General features: G+C 36.4%; 1 protein-coding gene and 1 long non-coding RNA gene across 3 annotated transcripts in view; one reads left to right on the top strand and one right to left on the bottom strand.

Moving 5' to 3' along the window:
* Positions 1 to 8,175, bottom strand: part of LOC126758906 (uncharacterized) — a 187,298-nt gene extending 179,123 nt beyond the window's left edge. Inside the window, exon 1 of one of the 2 annotated variants that reach the window (XR_007666912.1) lies at positions 8,138 to 8,175. This is a non-coding gene — a long non-coding RNA (uncharacterized LOC126758906). Of the gene's footprint in view, positions 1 to 1,883; positions 1,925 to 8,137 lie in introns of those variants that run through there. The other variant, XR_007666913.1, reaches the window with a different exon arrangement.
* Positions 8,176 to 10,956: 2,781 nt separating this feature from the next.
* Positions 10,957 to 24,496, top strand: LOC126758897 (very-long-chain 3-oxoacyl-CoA reductase-B). The gene is made up of 5 exons (XM_050473334.1): positions 10,957 to 11,537; positions 11,912 to 11,958; positions 20,781 to 20,856; positions 23,611 to 23,951; positions 24,028 to 24,496. The coding sequence occupies exons 1-5, from the start codon at positions 11,372 to 11,374 to the stop codon at positions 24,358 to 24,360; spliced, it is 963 nt and encodes a 320-aa protein (XP_050329291.1). The 5' UTR covers positions 10,957 to 11,371; the 3' UTR covers positions 24,361 to 24,496.
* Positions 24,497 to 24,852: the final 356 nt, after the last annotated feature.

The raw sequence follows: 24,852 nt of genomic DNA, 5'->3' as shown, positions 1-24,852 counted from the left end.
AACTTTCACATTTGACAATGTATCTTCACCAAATTTGGTATAGATTATTTTCTAAGGCAACAATTTAATCACCGAAGAAATTGGTCAGATCGGTCAACTATAGCATATAGCTACCATACAAACTAAACGATCGGAATCAAGTTCTTGTATGGAAAACTTTCACATTTGACAACGTATCTTTACGAAATACGGCATGAGTTATTGTTTGTAAGAATAATGTAATATCTGAAGAAATCGGTCAGATCGGTCAACTATGGCATATAGCTGCCATACAAACTGAATGATCGGAATCAAATGCTGGTATGGAAAACTTTTGCATTTGACAAGATATATTTACGAAATTTGGTATAAATTATTTTCTAAGGCACCAATGTAATCTGTGAAGGGTATATTAGCTTCGGTGCAGCCGAAGTTAACGTTTTTTCTTGTTTAAACTAGTACTGCGCATGCTACTTCGATCCCCTCTGCCTAATTACACCTCTACATCTTAATTTAGTGCTTAGTTATGGCACTTTATACGCTTCCGTTTAATAGAATTGTGGCAGTGGTTCGATTACGTCCATCTACGAACTCGGTTTCACTTCTTTGCCAAGAAACTCTACCAAGTTTCATCAAGAATTTTAATTCTTACATAAGTTGTCGCTGACACAGACAGTCACTCGGATTTCAACTTGTCTGATCATTTATATACATATACATATATAACCCTAAATCTAACTTGATAATTCGAGGAGATACAAACAATCGTTATGTGAACAAAACTATTATATTCTGTAGCAACAAGTTGCGGGAGTAGAAAAGAATTGGGATAGGATGGCTTTGCATTACTTTACACTTAAAAATCAATTGAGGAAAATAATTGCAACTTTATATATCTGTCATTACGCCCTCCTCTCAGGAATGTCTTTCCATCGCTCCTACTGACCATTCGAGTATATTTAAATGAAGTTAATTAATTATGCGCCATCCTTTCAGTGTAGCATTCTTAATGGTGTGATTAATTGAAATTCTTGAAATAAGCATTAAAAGGCAAATTATGGCAAATACATATGTACACAAACACATGTATACAGTATTTTTATATGTTCGTGCATTTCTGTGTATTTGAGTGACTTATCACCGTGAGAAAAATCCCTTAGTTTGTACACGACATACAAACATATATGAATGTAACGAACCCTTCTATCTACATACCCATGTACTTAAATAACTTCTCACCCACCTGTCGACATATTTACAAATGTTCACATGCACATTCATATGCGATGGTTGCCAGTAATCGCCCACTATGTCGCCACTTTCTACAATTCTCCAAGGACCTTTTTGACACTTAAACGCGCTTTTGACGTGTAAATTGATTTCCGTTCCTTTATACGGAAACACATACCGACTTAAAGCAGATATGGAAATGTATTTTTGTAAGTTTGTATGTTTATAAACACATAGGGCGTATTCCTTGAGAGGGTAACCCCTTAATTGCACTTTAAACGGTGGCTTGAAAATGTATGGCACCCTCACGTAAATTGCCTGCTTTCCCCACGTCAATGTTACTTATAAACATACATACATGAGACCGCTGGGAAAAAGGATGAATTAGGGACATACATTTGACTGGTTGCAAACTAATCTTATTTCGGTAGGTTGAAACTAGACCTAATTCATCGAAGGTGTCTTATACCCACAATAAGCTTTCAACCAAGTCTTTTGAAATAGATACATACATACATACATAGGTAATCGTAAATAAAGTTATGTAGGAAACTGCAAAAAAGAGGCCGTAATGTCGGCAATGACTCCGTAAGGCTCGTTGTTAATAAAAGTAAGGGGTATTCTAGTCTACAAGTTTCAGTTTAAACAAAAACGTAAAACACGTCAAAACTTACCAGTTGATGAAGTGACACGTGACCATACCCACGATTTCAACATTAACAATCTGAAACCACAAAAAAATTATTAATCTATAATAATGTAGCAATATCTGATTCTACGTAAAAGTTGGTAAAATAATCATTCACTAAATTGAAACTAAAAAAATAATTTTTTGACTCTTTCGCATTAAATAAAGACAAAAGAATAGTACAAATTGAGATATGTGGATATGGATCGTTCCCATCCATTGCTACTATCTAAAAATGCCGGTCAAGTAGAACCTGAGAGATCGTGGGATCGTTGTCTTAATATCCGAAATACTCCCGCTAAGAAATAGGAGGATGGAGCCATGTGTAGAAGTTCACACAAGTGAGGAAAGTTCTCTGTGCGCCATTCACTAGGCGGTGGCCAGAAATGATTTCTTTGGTTTGAATCATCCATGTGAAAGCGAGTCAAAGTGAGAAGGAGAACCATTTCTCACCAGGGTTGCGCACTGGGTTAGGGACACGCCACGTAAAAAACACTACTAATGAAAGGAAGAAAACAGCCTCGGATAAGAGACCCCCTTTTCGATGACGACCCTTGCAAACACGTTAAGGATTAGTGAACGAGGGCAAGACGAAATATCTCCAGTCATCAAACAAACAGACGTAGTAGTCGCGACTTGGCTCCCACGTAACTGTTAACAGTCATAACTTCGAAGTCGTACATAATTTCGTTTACCTTGCAATCGATGGAACGATGAGCAGTAAGAGTTATACGACGACATTGACATAGTTCAGCGAATTAAGAGACAGAGAAAGACCTTCACTACGTTGGAGATATCAGGTGGAGAACAACCTGACTACACTTGGAATCTCGAATTGGCGCCAAATTTCGAAAAGAAGAAACGACTGGAGTGCTGTTGTTAACTCGACTAAGCGGTGTCTACGCCATTAAAGAAGATGAAGAAAAGCAATACCTATTTCTGTTGTGGTAGAGCCCTTGTACCGAGAAGTCCCACGGATTCAAGAGATCGACTTTTAAAATCAGGAAAATTTTTAGAAAACTTCACTTTATCAATGAAGCTCCAGCAGTAATTTATGTGAATTTATTGATAGTAAGTAATTGTAACTGGCTAATTTAAAATGACTTTACGTATTGGGTTTTTGTGGAAAGTTTTTTTAAACCGGAAGTAAACCTTAGGTTTGTAAATTACAACTATGGGATGACAACTATTAGACATTTTGTCATACTGATATGAGAAAAAATTGTAAGACTTTGTGTAAAATTCTTAATTTATTCTTCGAAATCGACAACACTAACGGTTTGCTGCATAGCCAGAAATCAAGCGGACTTAATACAGACGAATATTGTGGTTGCAAGACGATATTGGTTGAAAATTTGGCGAAAAACTTACGCAGAATCAATGCAGTATCGTGATGCAAAAACTAAAATTTGTTTATCCACAATTCCCTTTTTACTAGTAGCTAGTACTATTAGCAAATAGTATTCTTTGTTCACAGTTTGACCGGTCGGAATGAATTCGGTGTGCACCACACTTCGATAGTCGAAGAAAACAGTCAAAATAACATGTTTCCGGGTCGTAAGCATAGATCCAAGACTCATCGCCAGTTTGCTGACATCTTGGTAGTCGGAAAGCATTGTTTCTCAGACCAATTCCCAAATTTCTTTCGAATGGTTTTAATTGATCCTTCCGACATTCCAAAGATAGCAGTAAGATCTCTGACTGTTAATTGCCGACTCTCAAGCAACAATTCCTTTACTTTACTGACGTGTTGATCAACAATTGATGTTGAAGGCCATCCTGGACGTGGTTTGTCGCCAGCGCGTTCTCGACCCTCTTTGAATAAGTCGTACCAATCAAAAACACTTACTTGCGACAAACCATTATCACCGAAGGCCTTTTCCAACATTCAGAAAGTTCTGTCAACAGAAATATGATGCCGCTCACAAAATTTATTGGAACTTTTTTGTTGAATAATTTCACTCATCGTAAAAATCGCCGAATGCACTTTATATACTTCATCCATGTATATTAAACACGAATGATTATTTTGATGTGCCATTTGGCACAGATGTCACTGACAGTCATACCAACCTAGAAAAAAATATTTCTACGAAATATAAATTAAAAAGTCTTCCCACAAGTATTACTTTCAAATTTTAAACTGTTTTGAGCTGGAAATCAAAACCCGGCGTGTGGTAAACTCAATTTAACAAACCTCATAGACGCTGGATTTGATTAGCTCAGCTGATTGCGCTGTCACTATACATATATTCTTGTATACCACAGCTTTTCTTGATTATACTGTTAAGATGGCAGTCTGCGTCTATTCAGGTTACCCGAATGTGATCAGAATTAAAACTCTTCAGCGATAAATGTACAATTATTCTCTCTTGTCAAGCTAGAAAAAATTAGGTGGTCATTTAAGCCAATATCCGAGCCATTCTAACACACAGACTAGTCATAGCTCGAAACTCATGACAATGACACCAGATCGAGGGTTGCCCATATGACTTTAAATTATTTTACAGGTGTTTTATGTGATTTAAGTGTAACAGCTGCATTTCCCATTCAAACTAAAAAATATATAGGGGAAGAAATGTCAAGGCGCTAAGAAATGAACTGAAGTGAAATAAGTGAAAACGGCGGCGCGATTTATGTGCGTATGTGTGAGTGTTGCCAGAGGTGTATAGAATTATTTACTTAGCTTAATGCGCGCCTGTGCAAGCCGTCAAAATAGTCCTCGACTCCAACGCCGACCCCCACTTGACAATGCCGACTTTGACAAGCGCCCATAGTGACATTGCTAACAATAACAAAAACACATAAACAACAAAAAGTCTAGTATAGGCACCAACAACCACAACACGGTAATAAATTTTGCAGAAAACATTTTCAAGGATGCTGAAAGCCAATGTTATCACACAGCCGACCAACAACAATTGGAGTGCTGAGGCAACAACAAAAAAATTTAGCGCAGAATACACATTTCAAAGGCAGGAAACTGTGGTACAACAACCATGGTCCATGGCCTGAGGCCGGAGTTCATCTGCGGATTAGCCGCACCAACACACGTTTAACTTGTAAGCAGTCATACAGATACACATACACATATGTACGGGCATACATACATATGTGAGCCGTGGTCCATATCATACCATATAGGCGCACATGCCACAACAACAACTCGTCGAGTGCGTAGGTTTTGGTTTGTGGAATTTCGTCTATGCAAAACGGCTAATCTGCATGCGTCCATTTGTTTGTGTGTGTGTATGTGCGCGTCGGTATCTGTCCCGCTGTCAGCACAGCACAGCTGCCGATGGCATTTAGCTCATGTTAACAATTTTATAGGTGCACTTTATGTCGCTGTAGTCGTAATTTGATGTTAATGTTTTTTGAAATTATGATCTAGCATGTGAGTGGGGGGGTTGGTTGGTTGGACCCCACTTAGCTTTTTGTTATTTACATTTTTAAAAATGCTCTGATAGAGGAAAAGCACTAATGCAGGAATAGAGGTTATATTCATGAAAATAAACAAAACATGTAAGGAAGAACTGAGTTCTTGCAGAAAGCTAGAGGCGCTAACTTGTTAGGTTGGCTTTGTTTGCGCTTGTGGGCCAAGCAAGCTCTCTTAGACTTCACACAAGGCCAAAGATTAAAACAGTTTTCCATAAACTGGGAAATATTTGCGTTTTGCCAACAAGAAAGAGTCACAGGGTGACATATCTGCTTAATAAGATAACTGAACATTGGTATTTTGTTTCTTTTTTGGAGACTAAGCACCTCTTTTGAGCCCTTCACGCCTCGTACAGTTTTCATTAGTAAAAGACCTTTAAGATTCTGACTAAAACACTCATGATATCCAAAACAAAAGCTGAGAAGCTAAAATCCCTCTCACAAAACCCTGAAGATTCTCGGAAGCAATTTATTACACTTTTTCGGGAATAATACCGTTGGATGAGGAATTGAGGTGTTTTACTTTCTGGCAGATAGTTTCATCGAAGCCAAAAGAAGGTGCGAAATTGTTTATTTTAATTGGATACGGGGTGCGCATACTAACATTAACTTACATTGTAGACATGAAGCATCACATGAAAGCCTTTTTTATTTGTTATTATTTTCTCAATATACATACATATGTATGTCTCTAAAAATGCAGAACAAACACCTTAGGAAATCAACGAATAATATTACATTTTTTCAACCAGTTGATCTCTGCGGTTCAAGAGGGCGTGTCTTGACGTCGAACGCTATAAAATTTCAGAAATAGTAAGATCTCTATTAAACATGAAACTCTAGGCCATAATTGCACAGGTCTATTATGTAAAAAAGGAAATCATTTCCATAAATTTGAGCGGTTTGCTCAAACGCACATCGTTTTGTTTGATAAAATTTTACCAGATTATGTGGTTGATTTCATAATGTCACTCTCACTGAAACCCTCATCAATATTGGCAAAACACTGTGGCAGCCATTTATCACAAACTTTTATTGAGACAAACTTTTCACCAATAAATTCATTCGCCATAGACAGGAAAAGTAGATGCATAAGAATCCCCCAGCTAAGCTCGTGGAACTTCTGGCGAGTTACTATCGATGTGTGTGACCTGGCGTTGTATTGATGGAACACAATTTTTCTTCTGTTGAACAAAGTTTGCCGCTTCTGAGCGTTTACTGTCTTCAGGTGGTTCAATTGTTGACAGTACAGGCCCCAATTAAGACTTTGGCCGCAGAAAAGCAGCTCATAGTAGTAGATTATTCCTCTCAATTTTGACTCGGCCCACTTCGGTGCGACCACGACCGTTTTCACTTGACGTTGTCGTAATTCAGCCACTTCTCGTTACCAGTAAAAAGTTTTTAGTACCAAATCTTATGTTTATATTTATACAACACGAGATACTTATTATGTTAAAAAATGTTTTGAATTAAAATTTCGTGATGATGTAGTTAAACCGTTACTCTACCGAAAATTTGTCTGGAAGTTAAAGAAGGATCCGCCTCACTAACTCATGACATGATTGTCCTCTTTTCGTTCCTATCTTATTTTATCCCCAGTACTTCCCGTACTCCCTTAATGAATCAAAGCAATGTGGACCATTGATTTTGAATTTAAAAGATCCATCGCTTTGGCTCTAATGGACTTTTTTGCCTTGAAATATTTTTTACTAATTATTTTCCGCAGTTTTGGAGTCTTTTCAGTACCCATGTCTAAAAGTTTTGTTATTTTAAATTGGAGATTTAAATGTTATACAAAAGGTTTACGAAACTTACTGCAAGTTTTTGTGTTAAAATATCAATAATTCAGATATAAAATATTTACTGTTATAATTGACAGTGAATCCCTAGACTAAAATTTTATGATTCAAATATTCTTAATTTAACTTTACTTTGTTCTTAATTGTGGTCACAGTGTATAAACGTATTTCTATTATGTATATACACACAATATATTCATAAATATGCCATCACTGTATGACTTATGGTATGAAAATGAGCTGAGCCAAGTTTCAAACCAATTCTTTGAACGACAGCGCCACTGAACGGCTACAGCGCATGTCAAACTGTGTGATGTTATTTAAGCAGAGAACGTTTATCATATGATAATATTTTATATATATTAGGCGATTTTATATATATATTTTTTTATATATATATATTCTAGATTGATATGTTATCGACGTTCTATATATATATTATATTTTTAGCTATATTAAAAAGAAAAAATTTTACAAAAATATTGAAAAATAACGGAGTAATGTGCTGTCTGCGAAAGTGCCAAAAAAAGGTCCTTGCATTTATTAAATTATTACATGCGTATATGCAAACGAGCTTAACTCGACTTTAATATAATTTTAAAATTGTTGGACATTAGAAATGCTTTCTCTACTACTAATACAAAACGTTTGTTGGATTTAATCAAAAAAAAAGTCAGCTTAATATAATATTTAATCGTTTGATGAATAAACCGTTCTTCACACTAAAATTATCTCAATTGTACCATATAGCAATAGCAATATAAATCAAAAATTGACATCGTATCGATAAATGTATACAATTTTATTTTAAAGTCCATGAGTTTTAAGCATATAATGGTCATATTCCTCAGATGTTAATTTAATTAAAAATATGCAGGGTATGTGTGTTTAAAAATGTGTTTAGAATTTAGTTTGTAATATTATTAAACAAAAAATTATGGAAAATTATATTTAAAAAATACAATAAATAAACAAATTCATAAAAAATTATGTTGATGCCACTTACCGTACTCCACGAAAATCTTCGATAATGTATATGAAGTAATTTAACCTAAAAGAAGAAAAAGCAAAAATTTTATAGAAGATTTATAGGTTTAATTTCATCAAGTAGCGAGTATAAAAAGTATTAATAATTTGAAAATATTTAAGTACTCTTCAATTCATTTTTCGGCAATTAAAAAAAGCGATTCAATTGTTTTAAAATTTTAAGGATATATTACACATACATATTTTCAGCATATACATATAATAACATTTTTCATTAAGCTGATGGAACTGCGCGGCTACACTTTCAAAGGCTGTAACCAAAAGCTATTTGAGATATCGATTTAAAATTTTAACCTATCGATATTCATATAATAATAAATATTTTATATTGACTTATTTAATGCTACAACATATGTAGTATTTGTTTTGAATTCTCAAGTTGATCCGAGTAATAGTTTTGGGGATACAACATTGAAAAGTTGCGCGCTCGAGATCAGCTATAACATGTGGGCTGAAAAGTACGCTGCTATGATGTTCAAATATTAAATCCCTAAATTTTTAGTCAGCCCCTATCTTTAAAAATTACATATACACATTTCGCAGCTGTCGAACTATTGGTTTATTAGAGCATTTTGGGTGAAGCAATTTGTGTCAGTTTACATAAAGAAGATCAAAAGGAATTTCATGTGTTTATAAAGCATTGATTTTTGGGGGAAATAAAATAGTGAAACCAAGGTTTGAATTGATCAACATTATATGGAGCTGCTCCAAGGAAATCAACCGTTAAGAAGTGGTTTGCAAAGTTTGAACGAGGCGAAATGAGCAATGCAGGCAATAGACGTCCTAAAGGGGCTGTTTAGCTGTTTTTATGATTTTAACTTGTTTGTTTTTCCTTCGTCTAATCCCCACAAAACTAATACGGCTGTTTAAACTGACGTTGAGCAATGCCAAAAGCTCTGTCAGGATCGTGAAGGACCTCTCCGAGTCGTTCGATACCAAACGAGGTTTCAGTAAAGGCGACTCCCTATCGTGCGACTTCTTCAATCTACTGCTGGAGAAAATAATTCGAGCTGCAGAGCTTAATCGAGCAGGTACAATCTTCTATAAGAGTGATATTGATATCATTGGCCTCAACACCCGTGCCGTTAGTTCTGCTTTCTCCAGACTGGATAAGGAAGCGAAGCAGATGAGTCTGGCAATGAACGAGGACAAGACGAAATATTTCCTGTCCTCAAACAATTAGTCGTCGCACTCGCGACTTGGCTCTCACGTTACTGTTGAAGTCGTGCATAATTTCATTTATCATGGAAGCAGTATCAACACCAACAACAATATCAACCTCGAAATCCAACGCATAAAAACTCTGGCTAACAGGTGCCACTTCGAACAGAGTAGGCAGTTGAGAAGTCCTCTCTCGACGAACAAAAACCAAACTCTATAAGTCCCTCATTATTCCCGTCTTGCTATATGGTACAGAGGCATGAACAACATCTTATAAGTCGACGTTACGAGTTTTCTAGAGAAAGGTTCTGCGGAAGATTTATGGTCCGTATTCGATGGAATATGAGATATACGACAACATTGGCTACGCTGGCTAGGTCATGTTGTCCGAATGAACGAAAACACTCCAGCTCTGAAAGTATTCGACACAGTACCTGCCGGGGGAAGCAGAGAGAGAGAGGAAGACATCCACTCCGTTGGAAAGACCAGGTGGAGAAGGATCTGGTTTCGCATGGAATCTCCAATTGGCGCAATATTGCAAAAAGAATAAACGACTGGCGCGCTGTTGTGCGCTATGCTCTGCTATGGCTCCCTACAAAGTAAGAGCGGTAGCAATAGCAACATGAAATGCTATGGGAGTAGCGTAGTTTTTCAAACGCTGCTTCTGGCTATTCAGCAAACTCAAACGACCGCTCTGGGAAACTGTTTTGAGTCAATTGAAGACATTAAATCGCCATGTGCATTGAAGGCTATTCCGGAAATTGACATTAACAACTGTTTCGAGGATTGGAAAAAACGTTGACACAAGTGAGTGAGGCCATGGGGGATTACTTTGAGGGGTACGACAACAATCTTGAAGAATAATTTAAGAATTTTAAAATTATAAACAAAATCCTAATATTTTTTGCTCATAGTGCTTAATATTATTGAAAGAATAAAAAGTGTTTTATTTTTTATATGAAAAAATAAAATTATTGAAAACAGGTTCTTTTTTCGTTGGAGGAAACCGATGTAACCCCTTAAATCCCCTAAATTCAGTGAATCGTATCGTATTACTCCAAATTAAAAACAAAATTATATATATAATAAAGTTTTGTGAATATTTTTGAAACACACTGTAGGTACATACATATGTAGATTAGTGCCAACGTGCGTGCCATACAAATATGTACATACATACATACATACAAGTATGTATGAACTTATGCACGGCGACACACCATCCATGGGGTGGACTGAAAATATACTAAATCCATGCGCACAGTTGAACGTGTATCAATGTATGTACGTGTGTGTTAGTGTGATAGTGGTGCGATATGGATTTACTGGCGAGCGCAGAGAATTTCCGCGCCTCGCAAACGCCGCATGAATGAAGGCGATTATGCACACACCCGGCGAAGGGACGACCAAATAGAGAGAAGCAACGACGAAAAACAGCTGAAAAGTACTCGCACAAAATAGTGCGCCAGCGATTTTCATACCCAACTCACATACAAATGTGGATATGTGTGTATGTATGTACATAAGCATTTTGTGCCTATGCTCCCAGCGAATCGCTAAGTTCAGCACTTTTAGTTCAATTAAACAATATTAGCGACGAACGCTTACAATTGGTATTGAGCACGGCGGCAGAGCGCGCATGTGGTATATGCATAGAATTCTCAATTAGACTGCCTACAAAAGAACTTATTTTCGAAAAAAGTTGTGACAAATGCGCGTTGCGTGCATTTGACATTTCGACGCCGCTCAATATCATCGATTTTTCAATATTTTCCCGAGCTACACAACCCATGCACGGCATTACGGAAACGCACCTTGACGAAGGCGCACGCAGAATAGTGATTGCAGGAAAAGATTGAAAAGTGAAAAGTGTCATTGCATTGCAGTCTGGAAGGAAATTCCACCTTACTGCTGATCTGAGTACTACCGGAGCAATTGTGTAGAAATAAGTTTTAAATAAATAGCGCAAATTCATTGTTAAAGCGCACCGCCTACCCGCTTAGCACAAAAAATAATTACTGCCGCAGCGAAAATGGTGTTGAATGATATTACTGCGTTCCAGATTTTCAACAGTGTAGCTATTGGGCTTTTGTGCTTCAAAATCGTCAAGATATTCCTACCATGGGTTTACCTAAATGTTATTGGACCCTATTTTTTGGGGCCAAAGTTGAACATAAGGAGCATGGGCGGTTGGGCTGGTTAGTTTTGAGTCATATATACCAATCTGTCCCGCCTGATAAAGCATTTAAATTAGATAAAGCAGCAAAGATACGCGCTAATACCATAAACTTTTGACAAGAAAGGCTTGGTTTAACATCGAAAATAAGTTTCGTGAAATATTTTATATAACACTTTGCATGGCTGTCATGCTGTTTAACGGAGAAATGATTACAGAATTTCTTTATCTACTTAACATCGATTAATGATATCATTAAATAGTAAAAAATGTAATTTCGATGAAGACTAATTTGTCAAAAGTGCGCGTAACTACATTTTACTTAACTCGACTGCATGCTTCTTATCAGCCTTGGACTTTATATTAATCAGCTGTTTTTTTTTGTTTCCCTTACAGTGATCACCGGTTCAACTGACGGTATCGGAAGAGCTTATGCGAATGCGGTATGTAGTACATAATGCATAATGCAAAAGTTAAAAAACAACAAAAAAAAAACCAAAAAAAAACAAAAAAAAAAACTATTATACTGTGTAGCAACATGTGGCAAGAGTATAAAAAAAACATTGGCTACAGCGAAGCTAGAATATGCTTTACAAATAAAAATGTTCCTATACAAACACTTAATTTTGATAGGTTAGTTCGTAGGGCAGCTATAAGCTACATATAGTGTGCCGATTTGAAAATTTTGCTCAGAGATTGTAGCGTTGCCAAAGATAATATTCTGTGCCAAATTTCGTGTATAAATCCAATCAGAAAAAAAGTTTTCCATACATGGACTTGACTTTAAGCGCTTAGTTTATATGACAACTATATGCTATAGTGGTCCGATATCGTCGGTTTCTACAAATGAGTAACTTGTTTGGGGAGAGAAGCGGGTGTCCAAATTTTTATCTCAAAAAATATTAAAAAATTTAAGATTCATATCTCAAAACCTGTTAAAAAATTTCAGATCTATATCTCAAAAACTGTTAAAACATTTCTTGAAACAATAGTTCATGCATTAATTATAATCGTCTATTCATACTTGAATTAAATTCTCATATAGCATATACAGTAATGGTAATGAATTAAAATCTTAATTAGTCGCCTCTGAACAGCTAATTATTTTCTAGAGGGGCTTGGATACGAGTATTTTTTTTTAATTTCGATTTATCTCGAAAATTTATTACATATACTCAAAAACTCTGTGCAGGGTATAATACCCAAAAGGAAACTTGAGAAGTCAATTTTGGCATGTCCATCTGTCTGTAGGTTTGTATTTATTATATATATGTATGTATATCTATTTGTAATATATCGATCTGAAATTTCGCATCCGTTCTTTTCCTACCTCATTTGGCGAAACGCCCGATATCGTATACAGCTGAACGATCAGATTAAGTGCTTGTATGGAAAGCTTTTTCATCTGACGAGACATCTTCACGAAGTTTGGGTTATTGTCTAAGGCAATGATTCAATCTCCGAATAAATTGTTCAGATTGGATCACTATGGCATTTAGCTGCCATACAAACTGACGGATCAAATTTCTTGTAAAGAAGATTTTGTATTTGTGAATGCTCCGTAGCTTCGGAGCAACCGAAGTTAAAGTTTTTACTTTTTTTTTTTTTTTTTTTTTGTACAAACCTGTCAATTTTCAGAGTAATATTATTTTATTTCGGACTTGTTAGTGTAAAGTAATGATTTTCCAGAATTTCTTGATTTTTCATTAAAAATAATATTTTATATTTACTTTGACCAAAATTAAAAGTTCAGATACATATGTATATTACTATGAGCAAAAAAATAATAATTAACTTAATTCATAATTTCAAAATTTTTAATTCATTCTTTAAAATCTTTGTCGTCCCCTTCAAAGTAATCCCCCTTGACCCCAATATATGTACTTGTGCCAACTTTTTTTCCAATCCTCGAAACAGTTGTCAACGTCAATTTCCGGAATAGCCTTCAATGCGAGTAGCTACTCATGTTTAATGGCTTCAATTGACTCACAACGGTTACCCCGGAGCGGTCGTTCTATTATCGTTATCGTTATTATCGAATATGGTAGTTGTATAGGTTAAAAACCTATGAAGAATCAATGTCGTATGTGTCCAGTGGCGTAGCTACAATTTCGGGCGCCCGGGGCCAAGGATGTTCTGCCGCCCCCCTTTATCTACCTACCTAAATATCTTCGATATTAAGTATATAAAATTTAGGAAGGCCACGCAAATTCTGAAGTTCCAAAATTCTCACAATATGGGTTTTGAGGAAATTGATAGTAAATTTACAAGACATCTTATTAAAAACCATAAAAAACCCCATTTTCGCCCTATATCTTGTACACTTTTGACACAATTTTTAGGAATTTTCGCCCGAATTGGAGTTTTAAAAAACAGCGAAGATCGTTTTGCCGCCCCCAAGACGTTGCGCCCGGGGCGACGGCCCCCTTCGGTGTCGGTGTCGGTGCATTATTGTGGTGCAAAAACCAAGAGTTGTCGGATCATAATTCCGGCCTCTTTTTACGATTAGCTTCGCGCAAGCGACGCATAACACTCAGGTAGTCATTTTTGTTGACAGTTGGCCGATCGGAAGGTATTCGAAGCGTATGACACGTTGATAATTGAAGAAAACTGCCAAAAAAAAACCTTGATTTTTTACCGGCTTTGACGAGGTAATCCAAGATTTAGCGCTATTGTGCTTAAACTTTTTTGGCCCATATGATCTTCCTTTCGCTGATCCTTCCGATATTCCAAGGAGGCCAGTAAGATCTCTGGCTTTTAATCGTCGATTCTCAAGCACCAATTTCTTTATTTTATTGACGTGTCGATCATTAGTTGATGTTGATGGCCCTCCTGAACAATTTGTACCTATCAAAAACACTTATCCGGGACAAACAATTATCATCGAAGACTTTTTCCGTCATTCTGAATGTTTCGGCACCAAAAATTAGATTCCACACACAAAATTTAGTAAATATTCTTTTTTGAAAAATTTCGCTCATCGCAAAAATCGTCGAATGCCCTTTCCTACTTTAGAAAGACACTAATGATTATTTTGAGGTGCCATGGGGCACAGATGTCATACCAACCTAAACTAAAGATGTCGAGGATTAGGTTTTTGCATTAAATTTAAATTAAAAGTCTTACTATTTTTTGCCCACAATAATATAAAAAATATTAATAGGAAACAAAGTACCAAAAAATATATTAACAATTTTTATGAGAGGGAATATTTTTATTAGTCATAATTTTTCTAAACTTTTTGAAAGCGCTCTTATACACTTTATTGCTAAAAATATATCTAAACATAAGTAAGTAAATCCTTCGAGCAACTATGGAATGCAACTTGATGTTAACCGGCAAATCGAGCGTCCTACAAAGTCTAATTGCACTTCTAATATTTTTTTAATTTTGTTATTGGTTCCAGGCGGATATCTTAACCTAAGACTGTCAATTATTTATATGAAACATTATTTTTATTTTATATATAATTTAGCACGGAGAACTCAACTATAGCCCTTTTCGATAAAACACTTTTTGCCTGCACGACAGGAGCTCTGCTCTCTAAAAAAAAATCAAAAGACAGCAAAAACATTGATGTGTGCTTAAAGTTGCTTATCGAATGCAATACTCTGAAGTCCAGTATAGGGACTCAATCGTTATTGAAGGTCGTTGCTTCAATATTTGGCGCTTTGCGAATTCTGATAAATTAAAAGAGTGAAATTGTGTCACAATTTCCCATGAAGAACTATTGCTGAAAATCCTCTGCCAAAAATAAAAAAACATTTCAAAAATACCCCCTTCCTTGTATTTCTTGCGCCACCAGTGCTTGTATATGCTTATACGGATGATTTCCATTAATTATTCCAAAACCACTGCGACACAGCTAACGGTGGATCAAGTAAATGCAGGCGAAAATTAAATTGAAAATTACTTTCCCCACAGTATCTTCGAGCGCTTGCAGTATATGCAAATTTGAAAGCAAATAAGCGAAGTCCAACTACTTAGGCTGTAGTTCTCGACGACTAGAGTCTACTTGCCACTGCAAATATTTGTCAATAATAATGTTTTCAATTAATGAATGCTATTGAGTGTTTTTTGCTTTTATTTTGAAGTATACGCTGAACTTGGGGACCTAAATTGTAATTTTATGCACGTCGGATAGGTGACAATGTTTCGTTTTTGTTGTTTTGTTTGTACAAGTATTGCCACAATAGCTTTGCATCGACAGGTCTACTGCGTGCCGTCGCATTTTAACGACACGAAAAATTCAAAAATGATATAGTATTAATAACAAAAAAACCATAAAATTTCGATGCTTCATTCTTAATGAAATTAGTTGATCTGAAATTTTTGTAGCCAGAAAATATCTAGAATACGAAATAAAATGCAAAACTGATTAATATACCATACAAGAAGAAATATTCAGTCTCACTTCCAGATGGCGCCACTAAAAAAGAGAATTTTGCTGTCGACTGATATAAGTTATAGTAAAAAGAAATCCATTAGTTTCCAATAGATGGCTTTAGTAAGGCTTGGGTTACGCCATATGGCGTTAGAAAGGTAGGATTTCATCCTAAAAAATCTTTCCTTACAGTATTTTTTGAGCACGCGTCAATAATGGGCGCCAGCAAAGAGAAAATACGCCATATTTGAAAATTTTTCTTCGATAAAGACTAAAATGCAAGCCAAACTTCTAAAACTCTTGAAAAGTGTGTATGGTCTTGCTAATGTAACAGCCAATCTGTAAGACCAATTGTCGAAATTATCTAAAAAAAAATAACGGAGTTTATCGAGTCCGACCGTATTGTCAGCACTTAGCCCGGTAGCTAAAAACTGCGCAAAAAACGATTTGAAATCGATAAAGTAATGCTGGATTCAAGAAAAAGCTTGATGTATAGGTATCACAAGAGTTAACGAACAATATCTCATGAACCAAATTTCGATCTGCGAATGGTTGCTGTTTCGCAACTGCTCTCCCTGTTACAAAAGTGCTGGAAAAATACCGTCGGCCCTCGGAGAATCGAATTTTGTGAACGAAGCCGTATTCCACCTGACTGAGTATACAGTAAACAATTGTCATGCGACTACCCATCTAGCCGAGATGGCTTTTGTTCGACTACAGCTACTGGTTTCCCTTAATTGTCTCCAAGAAATACGTACGCAGAAGTGCCGCAATTCTCACCGCCGCTCTGTTTGTATAGCTCCTGTCACATATTTTAATGACTAGTACTGTGTCAGTCTTACTCTTAGCCAGAGCCATGTGCAGCCTTGGGCACTTGCGTCCTTTGGTGACCTTCTTTAGGGGGCAGCTGCAGTCATGAGCTGGTTGAGAACAGACAGCCTGTTCTCCACTGCTAGAGTCGTTGCGCCTCTGTCTAGCTTCCCCTCTCCATTAACATTTAGCTCTAACGTATCCTGATATGTCGCTCAATTAGTGTTTCTGGGAATACATTAAAGGGGGAGTGCATGACCACTACTTTTAGCCCGAATCTCATGATCCTGTGATTTGAGGGTCGTGATGGACACCCTTCACTGTGAGATCAAACCGACATGAGTTCCAGGTCTGAAATACAGAATAAATCAATATCGTGGATCACTTACGACAACGATCGTGGTCGTATCGCAAGAATGACTGTCAAGAGGTCTTAGCTATATGTTTGATGGGATTGGCAGAGAATCATCTAATATGTGCTACTCCCATATGATCAACTCTTACTCTAGATCTTATATTTGTCACTTAGCGTTAGTTTGTTCCAAGAACTAGACTAACTAACTTGATTCTTAATATAGCAATTTTAGTCTCAAATACAATCATGCAATTTTTCAACGTGTGCGTAAATCTCTCGTTTAGCCGTTTTCAATGTCAAGTGCAAAGGTACGTCAAATGTAATCACACATAACTGCATTACGAGAAATTTTTTAGGTAAACAGCAAAAACGCAGTTTCTTTGGCAAATATTAATATATCTCTTATTAGCATTTACATTTGTAATGCACTGACTATGCAAAAAATTTAATGTCATTAAGTTAAACAAAAGCAAAAACAAGTAATAAAACTATTATACTCTCTAGCAACATGTTGCAAGAGTATAAAAAAGGGTGAAGTTCGGGTGTAATCGAATATTTTATACTTTATCAAATCGGTGTCTTGTTAACTTACATATGTACATATGTATACTATAAGTCGTAGACTCACTGACTTTCAGTACTATATTTTGCATGTACGGAATATTAATATTAAGATCAACCTAATTAACATATGTATGTGTGTATTATAAGCTCATAAAAGGGGCCAAGTTTAATCCTAACCTCATTCTGGATTAATGAAAATCATTAAATGTAGTATATGGAGCTGAGGTAATTCGTAGATCGAAATCGCAAATTTTCACCATTAAACTATAATGTATCTTTCACTTCATTTTTCTAACATAACGGGTGATCCAAGTAGAGGTCCTTTTCCAATAGCTTTTTTTGACAGATCACACATGAGTCGTGTCAAGCTGTCATAGTATATTGGCCACCAAGATCGTGTGATATCACACCGTTAAACTCCTGTGGGGATATACTTGTACATATAAAGTCTAAAGTCTATATCAACATTCGCGCTTAGATTCAGGCCTTAGAGCAAAACATCACGCGTGTTATTTGCCAGTTACGAGTCGAAATGCTCGAACGAGTCATTGAACTCCACGTATGGACCATCTGAGACGTAGGCGTGACCAACACTTGGAAGAAATAATCTTCGAAAAATAAATGCCAAAGAATGTTCTTTCGATTGATAACACAGTACAACAGCTAATCTGGGGGGTGAGAAATTCCAAGTCAGGGTGATGGTACTAGGTCAGTATAGTAAAACCCTCAAAGGGTTTGGCGTTCGTATGTGTCAGTTTTTTTTTATGGCCTTTTAAATTTTTTCCTTATCTTGATGTTTTTTCGCTTAGTTGTAACATTTTGGCAAAAAAAAAAAAAAAAAAAAAAAAAGTCTAGGCAATATTTATTAAAATAAATAAAAATAAATAAATAAAATAAAAATAGTAAAATAATAATAATAATAATACCCAACGATTACCCTCCTCCCGCCCAACCGACGCGAGGGGCGCAATCCGCGAACGAGCGGAATTAGCCGAGTCATAAAAGGCAAGAGAGTTTTAAGCGTTGCGATCTTAAGCTGCTCAGCTACAGAAACAAAAATTTCAACAGCCGAAATTAAGAATTAGATTAAAGTTTATAATTATTAAATGTTACTTGTTAAGAGTAGATAAAATAATTTTTTTAATGGTAAAGAGTGAGTCTGTTAGATCAAATGTGCTGGAATGAAAGTTGAAATCATGACATATACGGCGGAATGGTTCGTTTAACTCAAAATTTGTTCTAGAAAATTTTAAAAGTAAGGGTCTAAACTGCCTGGTAGGACGAGCGGGAACGTTAAAATTTATATCAGATAAGAGAGATGGGCTACAGACTGACCCATTCATGAGTTTTACAAGAAATATTATACCAAGCATCTCCCTACGACTAGCGAGTGTCGGGAGATTTATAAGTTTTAAACGGTTAATGTAAGGGGGAAGATTTAAACTGGAATCCCAATGCAAATGATTTAAGGCAAAAAGTAAAAAATGTTTTTGAACGGAAGTAAACATTTTTATAATTTTTTATAAACTAATTTATATGGGGGCTAGAGAATAGTTTAAATCGACTTTATCCAATTTTGATATTACAATACATCATTACCAGAAATAGATTTTCGCTCAATTTCACAAAGAACCCTCACGGTTTGACCAATATATACAGCATAAAGTCAAACGGATGTTTGAAAATCCAAATATTAGGTATATGGAAACTAGGGGAAGTTTTGCCCTGATTTTTTCCATTTTATGCAAGAGGATACTCTGGTATCAAAAAGATTCTGAATGTCATTAAGGTTTCTTACATATTGGCCGATTAATGTTTAATAAAGTCAACTAGAAGTTCTAAAATATTTATATTAGGGACAAGAGAAGTAATGACCCAGCATGCTGTCATCAAAAAATAATTCTCCCCGAATTTCATTACTAGCTCTCACAAATCGACCGATATGTTTGATAAAAAATCAGCCACATGGAATGGGTTATAGTCCGATTTTTGGCGATCAAATACTTTGAGGGCACTATTTGTAAAAAGTTTTGTTCTGACAACTTAATTTATGTTTGATTTGTATACTGTAAAGTGAAAGTGAATTAAAAATTTTAAGTGTGGTTGACATCGGATTTTGTCCTATTTTCGCAGTGTATTATAGGAATGTTTGGTTATACAAGAAAAGGAAAAATATGAGGGAAATACCCAATATCATAGACTACTCCTAGAATATCAACTTTTCAAATTTCAGACGAAGAGGAAATCTCAATGGCTTCGTCAACAAACAAAATTCTAGATGTTGGGGTGAGTCAAATCCGCATGTGGTTCAGGGAACGCAATTGCATCCCCAGAAATTTGAACCATTTGGTGCGGATTGTGGTATGGCGGCATCATTGGCACTTATTTCTTTCGAAATGCGACAGGAAATGCCGTTACCAACAACAGCGAGCGAGCGTCGTAACACTATGTTCACCGACTTTTTCTCGGAATTTGATGAAATCGACGCGGACGATCTCTATTTCCAAAAGGACGATGCACCGGATCAAGTTTGACGTCTAAAACTGAATACATTGCGTGCAAAATTGTTCGTTAATTTCGAGAAATGGTTCAGTCAATTGGTCGCCAAGGTCAGGCGATTTAATGTCTCTAGGTTATTTTCCCTGGGGCTGTATTAGCTCAAAGCTTTACGCCAATAAACAAGCAACACTCGAAGATGCAACACACTAAAGCCGAAATGCTGCACCGAGTCTTCAAAAATAAGGTGGAGGTATGCCGATGGAGCCGGGGTGACCATTTGAACGACATTTTCTTCAAAATCATAAATGGCATAAAGTTATCTGCATAAAAACAAACAGTACCCATTTTGATCCAATTTTATTTTATTTTAATATCACGTCTTGCTTGTTTATATGTACATACATATGTATATACATTTAGATGTGCATACGCAAGCAAATGCAATTAAACGTAGACATTATTTGCTCACACGTGAACATACATACACACATGCATACGTCAATCATTACGGTTTTTTGAGTAGCCCGAGTACAGTCTTAATTACATTGTTTTTTGCATATTAGCAATTTTCATTACCATTATTGAGTAATATTACATTAATTTTTTTATATATTTAACCATTAATAGCTGATTTATGTCTCCATATTTTTCAGCTTGCGAAGCGGGGATTCAGTCTGGTGTTGATCAGTCGTTCCTTGAGCAAATTGGAGGATGTCGCAAAGGAAATCGGTATGTGCATAAGAACAGTTATCCTTTAGTTCGAAAAATGTGATGTTTCTGTTTTCAAATTCGGTCATTCATGACCCAATTTTTGCCGTAGCACCACCAACCGACCAATACTTTTTTTACCCATTAAAACAAATCCACGTAAAACACTTAAAATAAAGATCAATTTAATTTTCGAGGACGAAATTAGACATTAATTATTGTCCAAGGCAACGGTACAAACTCCGAACAAATTGTCTAGATTGGACCACTTAGAGCGTATACTTATGAAGGGTATAGTAGCTTTGCTGCAGCCGAAGTTAACCTTTGTAATTATGTCTTTCGAAAAACCGAACAAAAAACATTGAGTTGAGTTAATCTAAATGAGACTAATAAGGAAATAAACTGGTTTCCATTTCGGGCCATATTCCAATTCAGATAAAAATGAAAAAAAAAATAATATATAAAAAAAATTGCATACAAAAGTATGCATTTAAACCGGAAGAAAATTCTGAATATTACTAGATATAAGATATTAAAATAAAAACAGTAGCAGTAACTCCAACAAAAACCAAAATTCAAAATCAGTTGATATTGCATAAGATAAACATCGTTTAATAACAGGAAAGCGGTCGCACGTTCGCCTATATGGTATAAAGCAAGGGTCACGTGATTAACACCCATCCATTTTTCGACTTTTCCACTTTAGGATTCTTTGATTCGGCGTTTTACCGTTTTGAAGTTAGGGAGTATTTGATTGCCAGTTTCAGAGACGATTTGAGAAATTGTGACTTTATTGTAAAAATATGTAGTAATAATAATGGAGTCATGTGTAGAAGTTCACGGAAGTGAGGAAAGTTCTCTGAGTGCCATTCACTTGGGAGTGGGCAGAAACGATTATTTTACATATGGCTTAAGCACGACTTCGACTGAGAAGGCGAACCGTCCCTCCTTAGGTTTGTACGCTGAGTTTGGAACCCGTCACGTAAAAAACGCCCGCAATGAAAAGGAAGCAACTGCCTCGGAAGAGAGACCCCCCTTTTAATGACGAACCATGGCAAACGCATTAAGGATTACGATTTAAGGGCATGCACCTGAAATGACCCGTCCGTTAATTGAAAAGGTGCCGCTGCCCAGCTGGTTGATGTCTTCGTAAAAATAAAGGCCGACACCAGCGCCGTTCAAGAAAAGCGATGAACGGGACAAGGGTTGAGACGAGTTGGTCCTTGTGACATTTACTACAGTGGCCATATAAAGGAGCGCAAATTCGGTGTGGGATTCGTGATGGGAGAGAGACTCCATCGCCGAGTCCTGGCATTCACTCCGGTGGGTGAACGTCTGGCCACAATCCGCATCAAAGCGAAGTTCTTTAACATATCGCTGATTTGCGCCCACGTCCCGATGGAAGAGAAGGACGAAGTGACCAAAGATGCCTTCTGTGAGCACTTGGAGCGCACCTCCACGATGGCAAAATCGTGCTTGGCGACTTTAACGCCAGGGTGGGCAAAGAAAGTATCTTTGGCACAACGGTCGCTAAATTCAGACTCCATGATGAAACATCCCCAAAAGGGTTGAGGCTGAAAAAATTCACCAAGTTATCTCACTGGTGACGAAAAGCTCTCTCTTAGTCCTCTCCTACGAACAAAAAGCAAACTCTATAAGTCACTCATTATTTCTGTCTGCTATATCATAGATAACTTGATACGAATCTCTTTGGTTCGAGAGAGAGAGCTGTCAAAACTTGCATATTTTATAACATTTACCAATGATACCACTGCTGAAAAATATTAGATTGGGCATTTTATAAACAATTTTTGGGTATTTTGCAGTTTCCACATTACCACTGAGGTATGCAACTAGCGCGTTACCGATATTATTTTTTGGTGCTCGGTTCCCCAGTAGGCCTGTATCACCCATATATAAATTATTTTACAAACTACTGACATCTAATTTTACAAAATTTTAACAACGCACTAATTTTGGCAGTTCGTTTTAGTGCTGCTCTTCTGGCATCCCGCCTTTTTCACTGGCTGCTTGTTGACGCGACCCTGATTGTGTTTTGTTGCTCAGAAAAAAGATCAGGGTCCGCTGCCAGCTGACAAGCGAGAGAGCAAGAAAAGAGATTCTGATCAATTTATCTATGGCTATATGGTGCAGAGACATGGACGATGACAACAACTGATGAGTCGACGTTACAAAATTACGAGCGAAAGGTTCTGCGGAAGATTTATGGTCTTTTGCGCATTGACCACGGCGAATACCGCATTCGATGAAACCAGATATACGACGACATTGACATAGTTCAAAGACAACGACTACGCTGACTGGGTCATGTCGTAAAAGTATATACTAAGTATAAAAGGAAGACCTCCATTCGGTGTAGAAAGACCTAGCTTAGCTTGGAATCTCCCATTGGCGCCTAGCAGCGAAAAGGAAGAAAAACTGGCGCCCTGTTGTAAACTTGGCTATAACCGCGTAAGCGGTGTCTACTCCAATAAAGAAGAAGAAGATTTATAAAGATACAGTCCCAGAAATAATGAAATTTAAACATCTCTTTTGGGTAACGTTATATTCTTTGGTATCAGGCCACTAAATTCAAAGTTCTGTTAGATCAAAAGAGCATAAAACAAGTTTTTCTTTGTTCTTTACCGAAACGAGTATTTAGGGTGTTACAATTTTTGATTCGGCCATTAAAAAAACATTCCATTGCAACGTGTTATAAAATAAAATTGTTAATATTGAAATAGATTTTGATCATACAACTTTTGTGAATTTCAGAAAATAAGTACAAGGTAGAAACCAAAATCATCGATGTTGACTTCCAAGATAGCGTTGAAATTTACGATAAGATCAAAGCAGGCATTGAAGGCCTCGACATTGGTGTGCTCATTAATAATGTCGCCACTTCATATTCATACCCAGAGTACTTTCATTTGTTTTACCAACAGAATCCTAAAGTCTTGCAAGACTTGGTTTCGGTGAACATACACTCTGTGACACATATGTGTGCTTTGGTTTTGCCAGTCATGCTGAGCAGGAAGAAGGGCTTAATCATAAATGTGTCGTCATCAAGCTCGACTGTACCCTCTGCACTGTTAACTCTCTATAGCGGAACCAAGGTATTACTATAAATAGAAAGTTTTTAAATAATTTAAGACATTTTATTTTACTTTTTTACTTTAATACATTTTGCAGGCCTTCGTCGATAAATTTAGTCAAGATTTACAGACGGAATATCGAGATAGTGGAATCACAATACAATGCATTAAACCGGGATTCGTTGCCACCAAGATGAGTAAGCTTAAAGTGAATATATCGTGTCCAACGCCCGAAACCTATGTGGCTTCAGCACTAAATTTTTTGGGATATAGCACGACAACAACTGGTTATTTCCCACATCATTTCTTACAAATATCAAATGATTTCATGTTGTATCTAACGTGTGAACCCTTCGTTTCAAACATATTTTTTAAATATTGTTTCAACATGAGAAAAAGCGCTTTGAAACGTTTGAGCCAAAAGAAATAGGGGACCGGCAGATGTGACAGCTGGTATAATTGTGTGTATTTTTTGTTGAATGTAATTTAACTTAAATGTGTTTTATATTAAAAATATTTAAATTAATTTTTTCCAATGGGCATAAATAAAAATTACACAAAGAATAGATTTTAATAGATTTTAAGTGAAATTACAATTATGACAATCTACAGTGTCAGTTACGGTTAAGGGCTTCGACCAAAGAAATCGATATATCTGCTGGTGGAAATTAGTCAAATAAAAGCTGTGTCCAGTCAGAAAAAAGAGAAGATCATCTGTAAAGGCAGCAAAGAGATTTGTTACTGGCATGATTGATCCAGGAAATGGCAAATGTTAGTTATGTAAGTCAATAGAAAGAAATGTGTACCATAAACATATGTACTATTTATGCACTTAGGGACAGCTCTGGAAGATCGTTTATGTAACCATCTCATACGGAGATTTGAAGCTTGTAGGATTCTGTCGACTCGTTGAGAACACAAA

The sequence above is a fragment of the Bactrocera neohumeralis genome, chromosome 5, assembly GCF_024586455.1.
Source record: "Bactrocera neohumeralis isolate Rockhampton chromosome 5, APGP_CSIRO_Bneo_wtdbg2-racon-allhic-juicebox.fasta_v2, whole genome shotgun sequence".
Taxonomy (NCBI): domain Eukaryota; kingdom Metazoa; phylum Arthropoda; class Insecta; order Diptera; family Tephritidae; genus Bactrocera; species Bactrocera neohumeralis.
This window is presented reverse-complemented; position numbering and strand designations above follow the sequence as displayed.